This window comes from Sceloporus undulatus, chromosome 8, assembly GCF_019175285.1.
Source record: "Sceloporus undulatus isolate JIND9_A2432 ecotype Alabama chromosome 8, SceUnd_v1.1, whole genome shotgun sequence".
Classification (NCBI taxonomy): Eukaryota; Metazoa; Chordata; class Lepidosauria; order Squamata; family Phrynosomatidae; genus Sceloporus; species Sceloporus undulatus.
Genome location: NC_056529.1, coordinates 34,315,059 through 34,335,686, shown reverse-complemented (window position 1 = coordinate 34,335,686; position 20,628 = coordinate 34,315,059). Strand labels below are relative to the sequence as shown.

At 40.3% G+C, this 20,628-nt stretch overlaps 1 protein-coding gene across 2 annotated transcripts in view; it reads left to right on the top strand.

Moving 5' to 3' along the window:
- Window positions 1-20,628, top strand: part of IFT140 (intraflagellar transport 140) — an 88,572-nt gene that overhangs the window by 5,806 nt on the left and 62,138 nt on the right. For both annotated transcript variants that reach the window (XM_042438795.1, XM_042438796.1), the window contains 14 exons: window positions 1,646-1,767; window positions 2,521-2,663; window positions 2,972-3,144; window positions 3,904-3,995; window positions 4,810-4,916; window positions 5,447-5,595; window positions 7,835-8,038; window positions 9,389-9,461; window positions 9,921-10,012; window positions 10,828-10,955; window positions 12,564-12,681; window positions 13,916-14,046; window positions 15,873-16,023; window positions 17,894-18,025. In XM_042438795.1, the coding sequence (XP_042294729.1) occupies window positions 1,646-1,767; window positions 2,521-2,663; window positions 2,972-3,144; window positions 3,904-3,995; window positions 4,810-4,916; window positions 5,447-5,595; window positions 7,835-8,038; window positions 9,389-9,461; window positions 9,921-10,012; window positions 10,828-10,955; window positions 12,564-12,681; window positions 13,916-14,046; window positions 15,873-16,023; window positions 17,894-18,025 (1,815 nt within the window). The remainder of the gene's footprint in view (window positions 1-1,645; window positions 1,768-2,520; window positions 2,664-2,971; window positions 3,145-3,903; window positions 3,996-4,809; window positions 4,917-5,446; window positions 5,596-7,834; window positions 8,039-9,388; window positions 9,462-9,920; window positions 10,013-10,827; window positions 10,956-12,563; window positions 12,682-13,915; window positions 14,047-15,872; window positions 16,024-17,893; window positions 18,026-20,628) is intronic.

The window sequence follows — 20,628 nt, the reverse complement described above, 5'->3', positions numbered from 1 at the left end:
AGTGGCAAAATGCAAACCATTCTGTGTTGTACATACCTATAATTTTAATAACTGTTTTTATTTGTATCTGTAAATCGCACAAAGTTAAAAGAAACAAATAGAAATATGAAGCATGGGGCCTTGTTTTTACCAAGAACTGCATTACACGATCTTTGATGCAAATGTGAAAAAATTAGCATTCGGGAAGGTCTGATACGAATATGAATTTACAATTTTCTTGAAAAAGTAAAAAAATAGAATATTTTTCATGGTTTCGTTTTGCTTTATCATTTTTAAAAATGATCTCTCCATAAAAATTGTGTCTGTAAAATTAGAAAAGAAAGCAACTTACAGGTCATTCCATTGAATTTGGAGATCTATAATCAGGATTTCCTGTGTTCGATAAAATAGAATGATAGCACCTGGGTGAATTGAAATCAGTGCCATGGCAATAGATAAGGTTATATTAAATATAGAAGTGCCTCTAATTCCCTCCAAACAGCTCAAAGAGTTGAATTACGGTGGACAGTATTAATAAGGAAAATGGACAAGGTAGACTTTGATTTTTAAAATGCTTTCTCTCCACCCATGGCCTTGTTTGAATTTTACTTCGCCACAACTCTCAGGAATTTTTATTAATATTTTAAATATACAGTATTTGCTTGTCCCTGACTTTGTCTATGATGCTGCAATCTTACTTCAAATTGAGCCCCACTTATTAAAGAGGGATTAGATTCCTCATCCTATGCACAGAGTTGCATCTATCATTCAGGTTTTTCCCTGCTCCACGGATGTCTTGTCACCATCTCCTTTTGATTTTAAGAGCTGTGGTTTTTGTTCTAAATCTTCATAATAGCTGAGGAATAAATTTTGCTGTGCACCTCAATGTGTGATGTGGATATCTGTCAATTGGCTTTTTTGTCTTTTTTTTTTTGTGAGCTGGAAGATGATGGAATGGCTCCGATATCCATTTTCAATCTCATTTTGGGAGAAAGATGAGATATAAATCTAATAAATAAATAAATAAATATTGAAAGACGATGGATTAGAAAAGTGACTGTAATTTGTGATGGGATGTATGTGTGATAACTGTTCCTCAGATAAATAATTTTACTTGATTACTTTTACAAGTATTTTACAAGTAATTGAGTAAAGCCATTCTATTCTTGGGCGCTCTCACTCTTTAGAGTGTACAAGTGATAATCTTATGATATCACAGCTGCAGTTTTCAGGCAGCTCTTGTTGCTTTCTTGACTGTGTTTACCTGACATGACATTGTCATGCCCATGGCACCATGTGCTACATATGTTGTACAGCAGTGCAAGACTGTTTCTTCACATGCTCAGTTACAGAGTGCCAAATTGTGGCATGCTGAAAGCTGATTCACATTGAAATGCATGAATTGATTTGGTGTATGGTGGTACAGCTGCAAAATGACATAGGAAAATGTTGCCATGTTCTCTAAGACGGCCCTTGGTGTGTGTTTTCCATATTTTTTGTTTATCTGTTCCTAACTCATCTTTCTTTACAAAAGGAGTCATAGTGACCACAACAGAAGTCATCAAATACCTTTACTAAAAATGTTTTTAGGAAATCCTAAAACAGCTTTATAAGTCGGAGCATAAAATGCCAGTAAGTGATATTATCAAAATCTCTCACTTTATAGCTTGGTGTCCTTGTGCTATGGAGGATGGACCAGCGGGGTAGAGTTCAAGGCCCCCCACTACTTAAGCATGAATATGGAAAACATCTCAATTATTGCATTTTCCGACCACCGCCTCCTGGAGAGTAAGTAGGCTACTTTGGCTAGATTTCTGTCTGGCAGAATTCTTCTATTTTGAAGAATGTAGGTGATTTCATTGTAATTGGACCTGCTGGCGTCCTCACTGTTTACACCTCATCTCATTTTGAATGCCCTTGAAACTCTGTTCTTATTCTTCGTAATGTCCATGACTCACACACATGATAGAATCTCATGTTAGTCTGGAAAATCAGCATGCAAAGGGATCTTGCAACACCTTTGAGACTAACTGAAAGATAGAAGTTGGTAGCATGAGCTCTCATAGATTCGAACCTACTTCCTCAGATGCCAGTCTATGAAAGCTCATGCTGCCAACTTCTGTCTTTCAGTTTCACACAAATGGGTTATCCTGTGCCTGTGCATTGTATCATTTGGAACCTCCATTATTCAGAACCATCATTTGGATTTTTTGTTCTCCCTGCTGGCAAACATTCATGGGCAGAGTCAGTATCTGTACCATCCAAAACCATATAGGCCAGTGATGTCCAAACTCTGGCCCTCCAGGTTTTGAAATTTTGGGCCTAAATCCAGTTGTCAGTTCCAACTAGAATAGACCCATTCAAAAGTAAATCAACCCTTGTGGGACTGTCAATTAGATATAAGCCACTGTTCCGGGTCTGAAGTGAGAGCAGTTGTAGTTTGCTGTTGGAAAGCATCATTCTATGATTCTATCCATTTTTCTAGAGAGAAAGTTATGCTACAAAGGAGCCAAAAATAACCAATCTTGTTCTTACCTACAGGGACTTGGTCCAGTTAGCAAAAGCTGCAGTGAGTGGTGATGAGAAGGCCTTGGACATGTTTAACTGGAGAAAAGCTGGCATGGGAATGCCTCTGAAAATGGGACCCCAAGAAGGGCTGTCCTTCTTTATCAGTATGATTGATGGTAAAGGCAAAACGTTTGATAGTGCAGTGTAATTTTTGTCTGGGGATCATGCAGATTAAACTCAGCACTTCTTGAGGATATCAGGCTGGGTAAGGTTGATGTTAAGAGACTTCTGTAGTTTTGTAGTATAAAATAGTGGGACTGCAAGACTATTGATTATTGAGAAAATACAGCTTTGATCCTTGAATGTGTAGTTAAGATGGGTTTATTTTCAGTATGTGTAAAAGTGTTTTGCTTTGTTCTGTAGCAGTAGATAATATGTCGTCTGAATGTTCCAGTTCAACAAGTCTTGGGTATTTGTTTTGTAGGAACTGTGCATTATGTGAATGAAAGAGGAAAAACCACCCAGGCATTGACCACAGAGAGTTCAGTTCAAAAGCTACTGTTCATGGAAAAAGATATCTTGGTAGTAATAACAGAAACACTCCTTCTATCTCTTCATAAAATTTCTCTTGAAGGTGAAACAGAGGAAATCTTGAAGGTATGTGATATATGCTATAGGATAAATTATTATAGACAGTTTTAAGTCTAAGATTTGATTCTTCAGTTTCTAACAAGTTATAGGCTGACATGATGTGTTATAGACTAGATATTATATTTGGCAGCCACAGAAACAACTGGATGACATTGAACATGTCACACTCTCAACCTCAAAGGAAGACAAAGGCAATTCTCTGAACCAATCTTTCCAAGAAAAGCCTATGCTAGAGTTGCCATAAATTGGAAGTGACTTCCAGACACACACGAACAAATAGATGACCCATTCTGAGGGAAGGAAAGTAACTTCAGAATAATTACTGTTTGGTATTTTACCCATGAATGTGAGTTACAGAAAACTCAAAGAAGAAGAGGTTGTATCTGTAGTTCTTTGAGTGGTCATCTGTGAACTCACACAACCCCTCTCCTCCCCTCTCTCTGGTGTCATTTCATGTTCCGCATTGGCATGCTTGGCTGTGGCAGGCTTAGAACTGAGACTTATGGCAGGATCCTGAAAGACATGTGTGATGGGAGGAGGCAGTCTCCCATCTAAAGACACTTTACGGCTCTAGAAGATTCGGATAGTTGCTGTGCAGGTACAGAAGAACCTGTGTGTGAGAGATCACAGATTACCACTCTTAGAACCACAGTTACAGGGAAGGGATGTGTTCTTATATGGCTAAGCTAAAATGCATTGATACCCAGCTATGTAAAACAGATTTATTTTTAATATTGTTATCTCATAGGATATGTTTATTATCAGGTAAAGCTGAGTGGGAAGATTGGCCACCCTGCCGATATTATTTTGATTGACAATAGCCTCCTTATCACTGCAACAGGTGAACCAGTCATTAGGTAAGAAAACTAATAATAGATTTTGCTTAGCTGTGTGTGTGTGTGTGTGTGTGTGTGTGTGTGTGTGTGTGTAATCTAGTTACACATTGAGTTGTTTTTTGGAAAAACCTTATTAAAAATTTGTGGAAATTACTGGACTTGGACGCAGAGAAAGAACTGACAAGCATCTTCTCTGAAGATGCCAGCCACAGATGCTGGCGAAACATCAGGAAGAAAATCGTCTAGAACATGGACACAAAAAAATATGGATGCCGGCCATGAAAGCCTTTGACTTGACAACCAGCTCTTGCCTTTGTTGCTGTTTCTACCCTGATTGTGAACAATTTACCTCATTTTTAAAAGAGCTAATGCATGGCTAGAGGTAAAAAAAGTAAAGGTCTCCCCTTTGACAAGATTGTTAAGTTGTGTGGTGCTCATCTCCGTTAGTAAGCCGAAGTAAGTCAAGGACAACACTGTGACCATGTGGCCAGCATGACTGTAACGAACGCTGCTAGTATATACTATGATCTGCCACTAGTCTGTTGGACAGGACTAAGACAATGACTATATAATGTATTAGCTTCAGCCTCTAGCACTGAATGTTACTCATAAATTGTAATTCCCAAATATCACTGAATGTAATGGCAGTAATTGTGACATAAACAGCTAGCAAAATTTAAGTTACACCTTTAAATTACAATATTATACGGACACCCTAAATATATTTACATGTACACTCATCCCTCCATATTTGCAGTCCAACAGTTTAGTGGTAGATCATAGTATTTGATTATTCACAGATTTGATTAATATGTCCTCCCTTTTTGCTCTGTAGATTCTGGGACTTGGAGCGAGGTGAGAACTATGTGCTGTCTCTGGATGAGCAGCTTGGATTTGAAATAGGAGAGTGTGTCAACTGTGTGTCTTATTGCAGTGCTAAAGGTAAGAAAGATTTTGTTGCACTGATTTTTAGCCTCCTAGTTGTATGTATTTGCAGACCCATAGCATTCAGTTCAATAGATTTTATTGAAATTCATAGGAAACTAAGAAGTGAGTTTAGCTCGTAGTATTTCCTTGTCTCAGAGTTATACAAATCCCACACTTCTTCAAGCTTTCTTCGTTTCACCACTAAAATTTAGAATGAGCTAAGCTGCATTTTGCTATTGCTGTTGCTAGAAATAAATAGCATCTACCAAGCCAGTAATTTTATAAAAAAAAGAGATTAGATTTGTCTGGCATGACTTTTTTCTCAGAAACCCATGTTGACTTTTTGTGATTGTGGAATTGCTTTCTAAATGTTCACAGACTCTGTTTAATTTTCTGCTCTAGAATCTTTCCTGGTATTGATGTCAGACTAACTGGATGATAATTGTTGGGGTCCCCCTTTTTTCCGCTAGTGTGATGGAATGTTGTGTTAGATATACATCAATGATAATCTTGGTGTGACCTGAACAATACGGTATGTTTGGCAGGTCTTCTATCAGGTGGCACAGATAAAGGGAGAATAGCTATGTGGCGGAAAGCAGCACTCTCCAACCAAAATACGTGGTCACTGGAAGGAAAGGACAGATGGAAGCTTCAGGCACCTACAGAGCTGGAAGGGAATATCATTCAAATACAGGTAAAACAACTCATATATTCCTTTCTTCTTTTCGGCTCTTATAGGTGCAACAGGATGCATGAAGGTTTGTTCCAAACACACTGCCTCTTTTTATTATCCCCAGAATACACACTTAATTTTTGACTGCACAGTGCCAATGGCCTCCAGTTTACATTTAAAGGAGGGGTAGGAACTTTCTGGCCCACTATTGCTCCCAGTACAATCCCTCTTAAATCCCTCTGAAAATGACCAAAATATCCCCGCAGCAAAGCCTTTAGGGGACATGAATGACCATTTAAAGGTTATTTTGTGTGAGGGGGTGTTTTCAGCTCAACTAGCCAAACCACTTCCAATTACACTTTGCCCTTTCTTTATGTGGGGGATCCATTCTGGACTCCCCTGCGTAAAATAAATACCGCCTATGCTCGAGCCCCATTTAAATGAATGGGGCTTGTGCACGCAGCGGTGTGGCAGTGTGCATGCACCATGGGCACACCCCCCATTCATCCCTATGAGATGCACTACCCCTTCTCCCCGCGTGGCTTTCATTGTCCTGTCAATGGTTAGTTTCCCATACACTGGAGGCATTAAGGACATCTTAAATTTCTTTCAAGCACATGTTTAAAACCAAACACACTCCATAGACAAAACCACAGCATTAACTTCTGTCATTTCAACCTCAAACAAGAGACCCTTTTCCTCCCCAGTTACACATAAAGAGATTTTGAGAAGTGCTTCCCTCTTCAGACCTCCAGTTATTCAGCATTTTCCATCCTGAAACCTCTACAAAGTGCACAAATCCCTGACAAATCCCCCTTAAAAACCCTTAAAAGCTGTGCCACCATGCATCCTCTCCATCAAGATTCTTTTTCTTGTACACATCACTTCAGTAAGGCAAGTATCAGAACTATCTACTGTATCTATGGCCTATTCTGGCTGCAAGCTTAAAACAGATCTGGTTTCTCTCAGGCTTTGTTGTTGTTAACTGTCCTCAAGTCGATCTTGTCCCATGATGAGCCTGTGGACAAGACATCTCCAGTTTTCTTAGGTAACTCATTGTTTCACAATTCACAACCTTCCACTCTGACTTGATTCTGCCCACACTCAGTTCATCCACTAGAAAAAACACTGGCACAAGTTGGATGTTAGACGGACTTTCGCGATACATATTAAATGTACCAAACTTTTCAAGAAGTCAGAGGTTCTCTTAGTATCTTTCCTCTATACCACTGGTGGTGGTGGCGGCGGGTTCCCCTCCACTTAAACCAGATGGATTTCGACGGGATACAAACCGCCATATAGTACGTCTTCTATACGTACTAGGGTTAGGAAGGGGTGGTGCTTCCGCACCCCCCTAACCCTAGTACGTATAGAATACATACAACATGGCGGCGCCCCTTCCACATGGGGGCCGCCATGTTTATGTACTGGACGCATAGCGTCCAGACGTGTCGCGGCGCCTATGACGTCGCAAATGCGCCAGCGGCGCCTCGCGACATTATAAAGGCGCCGCAAAAAGAAGCTCCGAAATGGAGTTTCTTTTTTGCTCTGCGCGGGAGCCGCGCGGTTTGGCTGCTGCGGCTCCCGTGCGGAGCAATTGGCAAAGCGGCGGTCTGTATCCCGCCTTAGATTTCCATTTTCCTGGCCTATGAATCTCTAGAGTTTCTGAAACCACAAAATGTGACAGCACACTCAGTCTGATCTGCAGCTATGTCAATAGCATTCTTCCCTGACCCTGCACTGGAGGAAATTTGCAGAGCTGTAACCCACTTTCACCAAAAACACTATAGACTACATAAATTTGGTTTAGCTAAGGCCTCCTTCACCTGCAGGGTCCAACAATCGGTCGCCATTAATGCTTTCACTTACCACATTCCCTCCCTGTAGATAGTCTTTTACTAGGATAATTCCCATACTTAGTTGGCTCCTTCTTCACTGACTGAGAATGGCATATTGGAGGATTTACTGGGAATGTCCATTCTAGTCAAGGAGAAGGAGACTGCTCTAAGGTGGCAATACCTTTATTTCTCTATTATTATCTCTGAAGACTAGCCTTCATTTTCTTGGCCGGGAAACAAACTGAAGGAGGACCCAGAGATCTAACATAGAAGACCTCATCTAATGAACACATGAGCCTTTACCTTGCTTGGGTGGCAACATGAGTTAACCCATACTTGGATGGTTCCTTCTGCTTGCTTAGAATGGATCTTCATGCTGTAATGTACCATGCTTAACTTCTCTTTCTCTATATTCTCCTTAGTGGGGGTCGAAGAAGAATTTGCTGGCTGTAAATACAACCAACTCTGTGTCAATCCTTAGTGAACAGGCCATGTGCTCACACTTCCATCAGCAAGTGGCAGTGGTGCAGGTTTCTCCAAACTTGTTCAGCTTTACTTCCTTCAGCAACAAGATGACTGACAACCTCCGTATTGACATGCATGTGAATGGAGTTTTTACCACTAAGGTAATTTGCATCACAACTCGTTTTGAGGGTGCATGCTGCAAAACGTCTTAGGTTGGCTTTAATAGCTGTTGAATAAGCACTGTAAAATCTGTTCAACTTATTACTTGATTTCAGTAGGTCTGCTGTCACTATGGGTCAATCTGGACTCAGCTCTTCATCTTTGTTTATTTCTTCAATACATTATTTCTTCCAAGTTACATTTGAAGTGGATTAACAAGATTCCATGGAAGCATTTACTATCTTAAAAAAAAAAGAAATAGAAAAATTTGTGATGATACAAAAATTAGGAAAAAGCAACAATACATGGATTCAGCAGCAAGTCAACCATATCCAACGAACATAATTTTAAAAAATCAAGCACTTCAGTAAATGAAATAAACTGTGAAACTGGTCTTTGCTTTACTGGAATCACAAGTGAGCATTCTCAGCAGGGAGAAAGAGTGAATATGACAGCCAGCACTATAGGAAGGTGTAGGAAGACACTAAATCCTACCCCCTTATCTTACTGCCTGTATTTGGGAGAAAAATGACCAGAAGATGGACTGACTGTTTCTTCTTCTGCCGCCTCCTAGGCCCCTTATATGAGAATAAAATAGTAAGTCTTGGGTCCAGACTATCTGACAGACTGTGGGCCTGAACAGACAGACCAAAATAAAGCTGCTTCAGGTCACTTTGGAGGTACCGTATGCTATTTAAATGATGCATGCGTCCCAAGAGTCTGGAAGCCGCTCCAAAGCTGCACTCCAGCCCTAAGGACTGGAGTGCAGCTTTGTTGCAACTTCTGGCCTCTTAAGATAAGTATGTCATTTAAACAGCATACTTCTAAAGTGACCCAAAGCACTTTATTTTGGCCTGACTGTTCAGGCCCTGAATCTCCTTATATAAGGAAGGCTATACATTAAATAGAGGGCTTTTTTACAGTCACATTATCCTCATAGGTTTGGTTGGTGAGGACCTCAGGAGAGCCTTCTCTGTGTCTGTTCAACTCCCTTTTGCAACTCTTTTGCATGGGAAGTCTGTTTGGGCCCTTCTCTTCTGTCTTTCCACTGGCAAATGAAGACATTCTTATTTAGGCAGGGCTTCTGAATTTTAACTGTGGAATTGTAGTGTTTGCGGTAATGTGTGCTGCCCTTTTTAATTATTTTACTGAAACCGTGGTGTTAACATGTTTTATATATATTTTAATTGTTTTAATCATGTTTTTAATAATACTGATATTTATCTTTATTGTAGTCAGTAACTCTGTAAGTTGGCTCTGAAATGATAACAAACAAATCTGAAGTAGCTTTATGTATTATAAAAAATATGAATTTAAAATGTGTTGTTTTTCAATTCTCTTGTAAATCTTAGGATGCTGTCACGTTTTGGAATGGAAAACAAGTTGCTGTCTTTGAATTTTCGGGTACCGCTTTACGAAATTTGGGTAAGATGAATGGATCTGAACAGGATGACTTCTGGAAGTGGATTTTAGATAAAAATTGTTGCTGTGTGTCTTCAAGTTGTTTCTGACTTAAGGCTACCCTAAGGCCTTAAGAAATCATGGTATTTTCATAGCAAGATTTGTTCAGGATGGGTTTGCTTTTACCTTCCTCTGAGGCTAAGAGAATGTGACTTGCCCAAGGTCACCCAATGGGTTTCCATGACCGAGCAGGAATTCAATCCCTGGTCTCCAGAGTCGCCCAATATGCAAACCACTACATCACACATGCTCTCTTAGATAATCATATTCAATGCTATTTATTCAATACCTTCACAATACTGTACAGTGGTTTGTTTTTTAAAGACTCTAATGGAAAATGTGCTTTATTGAGTGGAAATTTTAATTGGATGTGCCAAATGTGTTACGATTATAATGAGAAACTGCTTTTGGATATGCCTCCAGGTTCTTTCAGCTGTGATTCCCCTGTGCTGGCTATGCATGAAGAAAACCTTTACACAGTTGAGCCAAATCGGGTTCAAGTTCGCACCTGGCAAGTAAGGATTGTGGCATCAGGTTACCCAGTGATAAAGTGTCTGTAGTGATACATTGGATTCTATGCAAAAATAAGATTTACCTTCTGTGAAAAACTAGTGGTGACATAAGATGAAAAAGCTGTCAAAATGGTGAAGTAAAATACTTATCAGACTTTTAAGATTCACACCGCCAAACAATTAGAGCATAATATGCCAGACTTAATGGTTGAAAAAAAGCTTGGGTTATAGATGTGGCAATCTCAAGGGACTGCAGAACTGAAAACAAAGAGAGGAAAGATTATGAATATCAAGACCTACACATTGAGCTTCAGTACTGCTAGGAAAAGAAATGGACTGTGGTTGCAGTAGTAATGAGTGCCCTGGGAGCAATTCTAGACAGAAGGCCAAAACACTTGAATGAAATTGCCATAGATAGGATCACAATAGCATGTTTACCAAAAAGTGACACTACTGGAAATGTGTCCTTGATTCTTGGATAGAATCTGATGGTCCAAAACTCCACTCAGTAATAACTGTGAAATCGAGATAATAGTAATAATTTCAGCAACAACAAATATTGTTAATAGTTTATGTTGAAAGTTTCATAGACAGCACTTATAACTTTGGGAAGTACCTCAAATAAAGACCCTGTCCTCCTCACTTTTTTCTTTTAAATTTTAAAAATTTCTTAACTTATCATACATTTTTCTTGCTTATTTGCTGCTTGTTTAGTGGTTTGCCAAATGAAACTGAGACAAGCCACTGTGGTCTTTGTAGTAATGTTCCAATAAAAAGGAAGCTCAGGTTTTAAAATGTTCACTCTTCTTTTGTTCCAGGGCACTGTTAAGCAGCTGCTACCGTTCTCTGAATCTGAAGGGAATCCATGCCTTCTTGATGTTTGTGGGAATTTCTTGACGGTGGGAACAGACATGGCTAACTTCAAAATATTTGATCTTTCTCGCAGGTACTAATAAGGATTTAGTGGAACTTGATTATATGCTGTTGTTGTCTTTTTAATTTCGCTTAAAAATACAGCAGTATGTACAAATTAAACAATATTGGTATCTAAATCTCTGAGATATCTCATACCCCTTCCATGACTGAGACTCAGTAAAATTAAAGGAAGTGATACAGCATTTGTATACAAGAATTTATCAAGTTGAATAAGTCTTCTAAGATGATGATGATGATGATGATGATGATGACGACAACGACAAGTCACAAACGTTATTAGTTCAGGCCTGTTACAGACTGCCAAAATAAAGCTGCTTCGGGTCTCTTTGGAGGTATGCTATTTAAGTGATGCATGGGTCCTAAGAGTCCAGAGGTCGCGCCAAAGCCACACTCCATTCCTAAGCACTGGAGTGCAGCTTTGGTGCAGCTTCCGGATTCTTAGGATGCATGCATCATTTAAACAGCATACCTCCAAAGAGACCCAAAGCAGCTTTATTTTGGCAGTCTGTAACAGGCCTTCAGGTTCCTTTGTCTGTGTACTTGCTTAAGAGGACCATTAATTTCAATTCTTTGTGGGCTGAAATTATGCAGTACAGATATTAATGCAATCCAGTGTGGCATAGTGGTTTGAGCACTGGATTAGGGCTCTTGAGTCCACAGTTTGAAGCCATGACAACCCATTGAGTGACCTTGTGCAAGTCACATTTACTCAGCCTTAGAGGAAGGCAAAGGCAACCTCTTCCAAACAAAGAAAACCCTATGATAGGTTCACCTTAGGATCACCATAAGACAGGAACAACTTGAAGACACACAAAAGCAATAGAAGCATTAAAATACTCAGTGTTACATGTCAACATTTCAGTAGAATGTGTTTAAGTTTGCTGTGTTATACTTTTTTTTTTTGGAGAAAGGTGGAGGTATGAACAGGACTGCACCAGCCTTCAAAAGTGAATGAATTGGATTTAGATTTATCTTTGTTTAGAGCAGACCCATTGAAATCAGTGGCACTTGAGTTAGTTGTGACTGACTTGCTCCATTAATTTCTGTAGATCTTCATGGCTATGTACTGAATCCAGTGCATGGTCAGGAAAATATCCACCCAAAATAGTAATTAAAAAATCTGTATGGTTGAAGAATTCTGGTTTGGATGACTGTAGTTCACATATTTTGATCTTTGGCATAATGGCTCTATAACTAGAATTGAAGTGGTGGATGACAAACTGGGAAAAGTTGTGAGAGGTACTATATGAAGGGCATATAGTAACTGCACACATTTCTTGTTTTGCAATGTGCAGGCCTAGAGGGAGCCTGCAGGTAACCCCTGTGAAGTACTGTGCATAGTCTTTCTGTTTGTGTATTGTAAAAACAGACAAAAGGGTAGTGGACAGACATGAGAATACCTGCTGACTTACCTAGAAATGGTGTTTGTTTGAGAAATTAACCTGTGCTCACAGTGATCCGTAAATTCTTTCTCTGGATTAAAACCTCCACTGTTGTTTAAAGGCAAAAATCTCAGTGCTTAAAAAACTAAGAGATTTTATACTGCTTGGTAATCCCCCCCCCATAACTGTGAAGAATAGGTTGTTCAAAATGTTCAAAGTGCCTAATCTTCCCACAGAGAAGCAAAAGTACACTGTGGTAGCAAGGCTCTTCCTGAACTGGTTCCTGGCACTAGTGGGATTGCATCTGTCAAGTGCAATGCAAGTGGAAACAAAGTGAGCATCCTCATCAGCAAGGTGAGTCTGGGCTATATTTTTCATGTTATTGAGGCCTGGACACATAAGCAGATCATAGAAACATCGAATTGGAAAGGACCATAAGAGCCATCTAATTCATTCCCCTGCCATGCAGGAGAACAGAGTTAGAGCACTCCTGAGAAATGGCCATGCATCTCTGTTTAAAGAAGAAGTCTAAGTTTCAACACCAGCTGCTGAACTGTTCTTAACCATCAGGAAACTCTTCCTATTGTTTCTGTGGAATCTTTGTTCTTGTAATTTGAATCCACTGGTTTGTGTCCTAGTATATGGAGCAGCGGAAAGTAAACTTTCAAAAGGTAGAGGAAAGAACAAGGAGATCAGCAATCCTGGACTTGATCCTAACCAATAGGCTGTCAGGAATTGTATGTACTTTTGTCCTCATATAATATGTTGGGTGATGGGATATATAGTAGTAATAATATGATTTAGAAGGGTGGGAGCAGACATATATTGTAATCCGCCTTGATTCCCCTGGGAAAAGATGGAATATAAATACATTATTATTATTATTATTATTATTATTATTATTATTATTATTATTATTCAGTTACACTGCAGAAATAATCCAGTCTGAGACCGCTTTAACTGCCCTGCTAAGGAATCCTGGGAATTATTTGTCGTGACACTAGAGCTCTCTGACAGAGAAGGCTAAATGTCTTACAAAACTACAGTTCCCAGAATTCCCTAGCATTGAGCCAAGGCAGTTAAAGTGATCTGAAACTGGATTATTTCTGCAGTCTGCTTTGGACCTCAGATGCTGAGATAAGACAGGTCCTAAGATTCTCCAAAGCATACTCTTCTGGTTTACGTAGTGTTTTGTATTTAGGACTATTTCTTTCACTTAGGCAGTGCTTAGAAAGTGCTAACATAGACCAGTATGTTGTATAAGTGTTTTTATTTCTCAGGTCTACAGTTTGTGAAAAAAACAAAATAAATTGTATAAGTATACATTTTAATGGATAAATCAAATTTTTGAAAAGATTGTGAACAATGTTATTTTGTGTGTGTATTATTTAAGCGTTTCTGTCATCCAAGAAAATACCAGCCACACCGAAACTGTGAACATCTGGAAAATAATCCAAGATCTATATAAATGTATTTATTTCTTGTTCATTTTGTTCATCCTCTCAGATTGTGTTTAATCAGCCATTGCTAGGATTAGACAATAAGGTTTTATTTTCCTATTTAACTCCTCTTATTTATTCTTTTGTAGGCTGATGGGAGCATTGATTCCAAGATCTGGTTCTATGACATTGAGATGGATACAGTTACCCTGTTTGATTTCCAGTCTGGTCTACAGAAAGATGCGAGGGAGACTATGTCCTTTGGACAGGAAGCTGAAGGGTAAGAATTCCTCTTGAGGAAGAGTGCTGATGAAAACTATAGATACATGCTTTAAAATTAATGTTCACGCTTTTTCTTTCAAGGAGCTTACTCTGAAAACCATTTTTATATTTCACCCCCTTGCATATATAACAGCCTGTTTGTTTCTTATTCATTGTTTGAATAAAATTAAGTGTGAAATAAGGGGAAAACCATGCTGAGCTCACTGGAAGAAAGGTGTGTGTGTGTGTGTATGTGTGTATGCCATGCTATTGAGGACGCAGCTGCGCTGGGCAGGACACGTTTCTAGGATGAAGGACCATCGCCTCCCCAAAATAGTATTCTATGGTGAACTCGCCACGGGTCAGTGTACGAGGGGCACCCCAAAGAAGAGATACAAGGACTCCCTGAAACAACATCTCAGGCTTGGCCAGATAGATCACCAACAATGGTCCTCCCTGGCCTCGCATCGGGAGGCATGGAGACGCACTATCCATGATGCTGCTGCAGCCTTTTTCGAAAGCTCACGCCGAACGAGCCTCGAAGAGAAATGACAATGCAGAAAGAACTGCAACCTGGAAACATCACCCAAGGAGACTTTCTGCTGTGCTTTCTGCAGCTGGACCTGTTTATCCCGAATTGGCCTTTTTAGTCACCAACGCGCTTGTACAAAGCGCGGGATGAGTCCTTCCTGAATCTTCGTTCGCGAAGCAAAGCCAGATATATATATATAGAGAGAGAGAGACAGAGAGAGAGAGGGGGGTAAATAAAGGTGAGGTGTGTGTATAAGTGAAACAATTAAAAATGTTCAAAAGCATATAGTTAGCAGTAAGTTTGGTTTAAAATAATTTTACTGGAGTAGGAGATTCCCTTAGATTTGCTTTTTTGTTCTTTTAAATTAATGGCATTGATTTTGGAATTAATTATTGACTTCGTTGAGTGCTGCCTTTGAACAGAATTTTATTATTTATAAATGTCTAAACGATCCAGCAGAGGTCACTGTAAAACTAAAATGCCTGTCGACCAGTATTTCAAAAACATACGTTGACATGGTCTGAGTATTCATTATAAGTCAATCTGTATTTACTTACGATATTAAGTATATTTGCTAATGGAACGCACCACAGAATTCCAAAAAAGAATCAGCACGTGTTTCATAGTCATTTGATTTCATAGACAAAGCATTTGATAGTCCTACATCTGATAGTCCTGATGAGGAATCTGTACCAAGGACAAGAGGCCACCATCAGAACAGAATTCGGGGAAACAGAGTGCTTCCCAATAGGCAAAGGGGTCAGGCAAGGCTGTATCCGATCACCCTACTTGTTTTCCTTATATGCTGAAAACATCATAAGGAAAGCAGAATTAGAAACAGAAAAAGGTGGAGTTAAGATAGGAGGAAGCAACATTAACATCCTAAGATATGCAGATGACACCATAATATTAGCAGAAGATATTCAGGAATTGGAACAGTTAGTAAGGAAGGTCAAAGATGGAAGTGCAAAGGCAGGTCTGATGCTGAACATAAAGAAAACAGAAATAATGACCCCAGAAGAAATACACAAATTATATCTAGACAATAAGGAAATTGAGATAGTTTGTCTCCTTTTGATTATACTAAATGATACCAAATGTACTAAAAAAAATTTTTTTTGGTAAATCTTTTAAACATGTACTTGCTATTGCTATTACCCCTGTCTGTTTTATACTGCTTAGCTTTTTATTGTATGATGGATTTCTGGTGTTTCAGTGGTCTGTGACTGTACAATAAACGTGGATTGATAGGTGTTATTTATGGTTTTCACAAAGTACTGTTACCTGGATTTATGCCTGTGTTGTCTTAATAGGACAAACACGTCTGAATTTCCTGAACTGTGTCATCGCATCCCTGTTAGTCAGTTTTGGGATCAAAATGAGCCAAGGCTTTTCATATGCGAAACAGTCCTTGACCCAAGTCAGCAGTCGCTGGACAAGAAACAAGAATCATCAGAAAACATGGTACAACTTTCTTCTTTTCGTAGCTGATTTGATACTGAATTGTTTCACGGTGACACTGTACTCAATGCTTAGCTGGAATTTTCAGCTTCTTGTCATGTGGAATAGAGCTGAAGGCCTTGAAATTCTCATGCAAAAGGCTGACAGTAATGAAATGTAACAGGAAAAGGTTAAAATAATAAATGGTGCATTGGACAATTATTGGAGGTTCATTCTTACCTGCAGAGATGGAGACATTCAACATCATTTAGCTCCATCACCACCTAGGCAAAGAGGAAACATGTGGCCTAGAGGACTTATGTTTTCTATAGAGATCCTGTCAGAGGGTGGAGTCGGGTTGGGGTCCTGCAGCGGAGGATGATGGGCTGGAGGACTCAGAGGGAGCCTGAACAGGAGAGGCGGAACCAGCCCAAGGGGAAACAGCTGGGCCAGGGGCAGAGTGGTGAAAGGAAGCCGCACAAGGGGGTAGAAAAGGGGTGGAGAAGGAAGCCAGGGGGAGGAGGAGCCAGGACGGGACTGGACGCCAAGGGAGGAAAGAGAGACCGGCCACAAGGCTGAGATTGAGGCCTGGGTCCTGGACGCCCTGTCGGCAGAAATCAACCGGCGCTACTTCTGGGGCCAAGGAATGGCCGGTGGTCGAGGCAGAGACCAACAGGACCCGATAGAGAGTCTGTTGGCTTCCCTAGTCCATCCCACCAGGGATGACTTGGAGCCATTTCAGGCCCGCCCTGTAATCAACCCAGGTCCGAGACTGTTGTGGGATATAAGGGGGAGGTGCTGGCCTCCGGAGCGGAGCCCACGTGGATGGCCCGTGAGAGAGCTAAGCCCAGGACTGGAGGAGTCAAGCCCTTAGACGGCGACACAGTGTGGAACTCGGACAGTGAAGTAACTAGTCCCCAGATAGTGTTGTCTACGGGCCTATTTAAGTTAGCTAACGGCGGTGAAGTAACCAGCCTCAGTGTTATTGTTGCCTGTTGGGCCTGTTTTTGTTGAATTAAAGACAAGTTAAGCAGCTTACGGTGTGAGTGATTTTGTGGCATGGAACCCCTTGGACCACCCTCCCCAGCCGGCAGAGCTCATGGCCCGGCGACAGATCCCAAGTTCCTTCCTAATTTCTTTATATAGAGTTGGCCCTCTATTTTCGCAGGGATCCATTCCAGACCGCCCCCTGCACAAAAATGGAGGCACGCACATATTCAAGCCCCTTAGGTGCGCACCATTGAAATAGCGGTGGTTGCCCCTCCACGGATATTCAAGATTGTGGATCTCAGATCCGCGAGTTAAGAGGGGCGACTGTAGTGATGTCAACATAGGGAGGTTACAAAAGATAAGTAACATACAAAAGGAAAAGGGAACCAACCGCAATAGAATAGAATAAATAAAGCGGCTTCTGACCACTTCAGGGACATGGCATTTAGATGACACATGGCCCTGAAGTGGTCAGAAGCCGCTCCAAGGCCACCCAAGGCAGCCCAAAGCCACTCGCAAAATGAATAGATTTAATTCACTCCTGCCGGCAGCCCATTTGGGACTGTGGCAGCATCCCGCTTTATGAGCAGGACGTCTGGTGGCTCTGGTTCCAGGCCGATTTGGGCTGGTGTGGCCAGAGACCATTCCTTTTGGGCTGTCTGATTCGGCCCTATTTGACTGCCAAGATAAATGTTTCCAGAAATGCCTGGATTTTCAAGGGCAGAACTCCCTTTGTTTGCTGTGTCATACGGTAATGTTTGCTGCATCATACGGTAATGTTTGCTGCAGCCTACATGTTTTGGAGAGGAAGATAGTGTGTTCTGTGTCTTACCTAGAAAAAAAAAGAACCAAAAGACCAATATGATGCTATGAAACCCCCAAACGTTTCTCTTTTCCTTTCCAGATGGATGTTTTGATTATATGCTTCTTCACTACTGAGGAACATGGCCTTTTGCTCCAGGATAGTTTTCCATTGCCGTCATCCTACCAGTCTCTTTTAGGCATGGAGGTGCCCCATTATTATTTTTCTAGAAAGGTGAGCAGTTCAAAGTTTGAGAGATCATCTCTGAAGCACTTTTCCTCTGAAATGTTCTGTATCCTGTGGAATAGGTAATGTAAACTGAGAGGAGAACAGTGCTGCTCCAAATGGTGGTACCTGGACTGGTGCTGGTCCCTGAGTGACTGGCTGTGAGTCCCTTGCAAATTTCCAGGAAAGGAGGAGACAATTTTAACCAATGGACACAAATTGAATGCCAGTCCCTGTCTCATTGTAAAAAATATTGCTGTTCCTCTACATCAAGTATTCTAAGAAACACTGGACTAAAATATTGATTTTGAAGTGCTTAAGCATTTCTAAACGTTACATAAAAAAATTAAAAATTCACCATTGCAGGTTTTCAATCCAGTATACAGGATATAGATGAGAAAAAGATAGAGAAGAAACAGCTAAAAAGCATCAAATCTTGATAAGTTACATTGTATGTGCCTATTTTATATCTACGTAAGAGAATGGTGAATACTGAAATGGGGCAATGATGTAAATATCTATTCTCCAGGACAGATGTTGTAGCTGCTTTTATTCCAGCTAATAATCCTTTTAGATTTCATAGTAACTATATCTCTCCTCACCATGCTTCCTCAGAATGAGTTTTCTTAGAACTTGGACCAAATAGTGCCAAGTATTGTTCTGGTTGCTATGGTTGTGTGCTTCCAAGTCATTATGGCAACCCTGTCATGGGATTTTCCTGGCAAGTTTCTTCAAACTCTGAGGCTGAGAGAGTGTAACTTGCCCCAGGCCACCCAGTGAGTTTACATAACTGAAACGAGATTTGAACCCTGATCTCTCAGTATCCTAGTCCAGCACTCAAAGCGCTACACCATGCTGGCTCTCAGTTCTTGTACTGATGGAGAAGACTTTGTCTGCATTGCAGATGATGCCTCGAATCATTAGTGCTGAGACTCCTCTGTTTTAAATGTGCCTTGTACATAAATTGAATAAAAAGGCAAATGTTAAATTAAAAAAGCAAGATCTTTTAAACCTTTTTATAACTGATCTTTATAGCTGCAGTGGCAACACAACAGACATGGCTTCTGAATTTCACTACACTTTCTGTCATTTCTGCTTACCTGTAATAATCTTCACATTGTTTATTCTTTTATTTGCGCTTCTTTCTGTTTCTTTTTCATTTCTGCTGCCCAATAGTTAATGTTTTGGAGGGGATCTCTCTATAAACCATATGTAAGTATTATGAGCTGTCCTGCCTTAGTTATAATTTGCTTTTATTCCATGAACTTCTGGTTTGCTTTATTCAGCATATTTATTCATAAGCCATTTGGGGGGGAGGTTCACCTTTTTCTGCGGAAAACACCTAGAAATGTGAAGTTTTCTAATAAAATAAAGGGGACTATTTGGATAGAAATATCTCATGGAGCAGTGGTTCCCAACCTTTTCTATGACCCACACCCCTAGGAAATGTTTGATGAATGCTTGTATATTAATGCTTGTAATAACCCCTTACAAAAGTAATATCATATTTCAAGATAAAGAAGTCAAATTTCCAATTTTTGCATCACAGATTGAACCATACAATATTGTGGGTGAACAAACTGAACTTTAAAAAAAGAATAAGATTTTAACTCAGTGCATAAAATGCAAATCTAAGTTGACAGATTAGACTCTAATTTGTTCAGTAAAAAAAATATAAATAGTAAAATTGATCCTTATTGTGAACATAAAATTCAATTACTATATATACTCATGTATACGTCTAGAAATTTTAGTCAAAAAATTCACCCTGGAAACATGTGTCAACTTATCCAAGGGTCAATGTAAATACTGTACTTTAAAAGTTATTTTAAAATGAACCATCCCCTGGTGAAAGGCAAGAACATAATCTGTCCTGGAAGCACTGACTTCCCACTATTCTCTCATCCATCCAGCCTTTGGTATAAGTGTGCTGGAATTCTGTATGTTCTTTGACATTTTTTCCCTTTGCTCCATCCTTTACATCATTTGTTACATGTCTTTAATAATGTACTGTCACAAGCGAAGAAGCACCCCATGCATGTCTCATAAAGACAGAAACATCCACAACGCACAGAAGTGCATATTGGATATGTCTAGAGTGTGCACAGTAATGAATGTTTCCTAATTTGGTAGACTGGCCTACATATCAAAGAGCCCTCCTCCAACCACCATCTTGAGGGGGAGAGAGGCCTGGCCTGGAAGACAAAGAGCCCTCCTCCAACCACCATCTTGAGGGGGAGATAGGCCAGGCCTGAAGACAAAGAGCCCTCCTCCTGACCACCATCTTGAGGGGGAGAGAGGCCTGGCCTGAAGACAAAGAGCCCTCCTCCTGACCACCATCTTGAGGGGGAGAGAGGCCTGGCCTGAAGACAAAGAGCCCTCCTCCTGACCACCATCTTGAGGGGGAGAGAGGCCTGGCCTGAAGACAAAGAGCCCTCCTCCTGACCACCATCTTGAGGGGGAGAGAGGCCTGGCCTGAAGACAAAGAGCCCTCCTCCTGACCACCATCTTGAGGGGGAGAGAGGCAGGCCAGCAACAACAGGCCTCACCTGGAAGACAACATTCTTTTTAAATTAATATCAATTATTTCTTTTTAAAATATTTTGATTGTA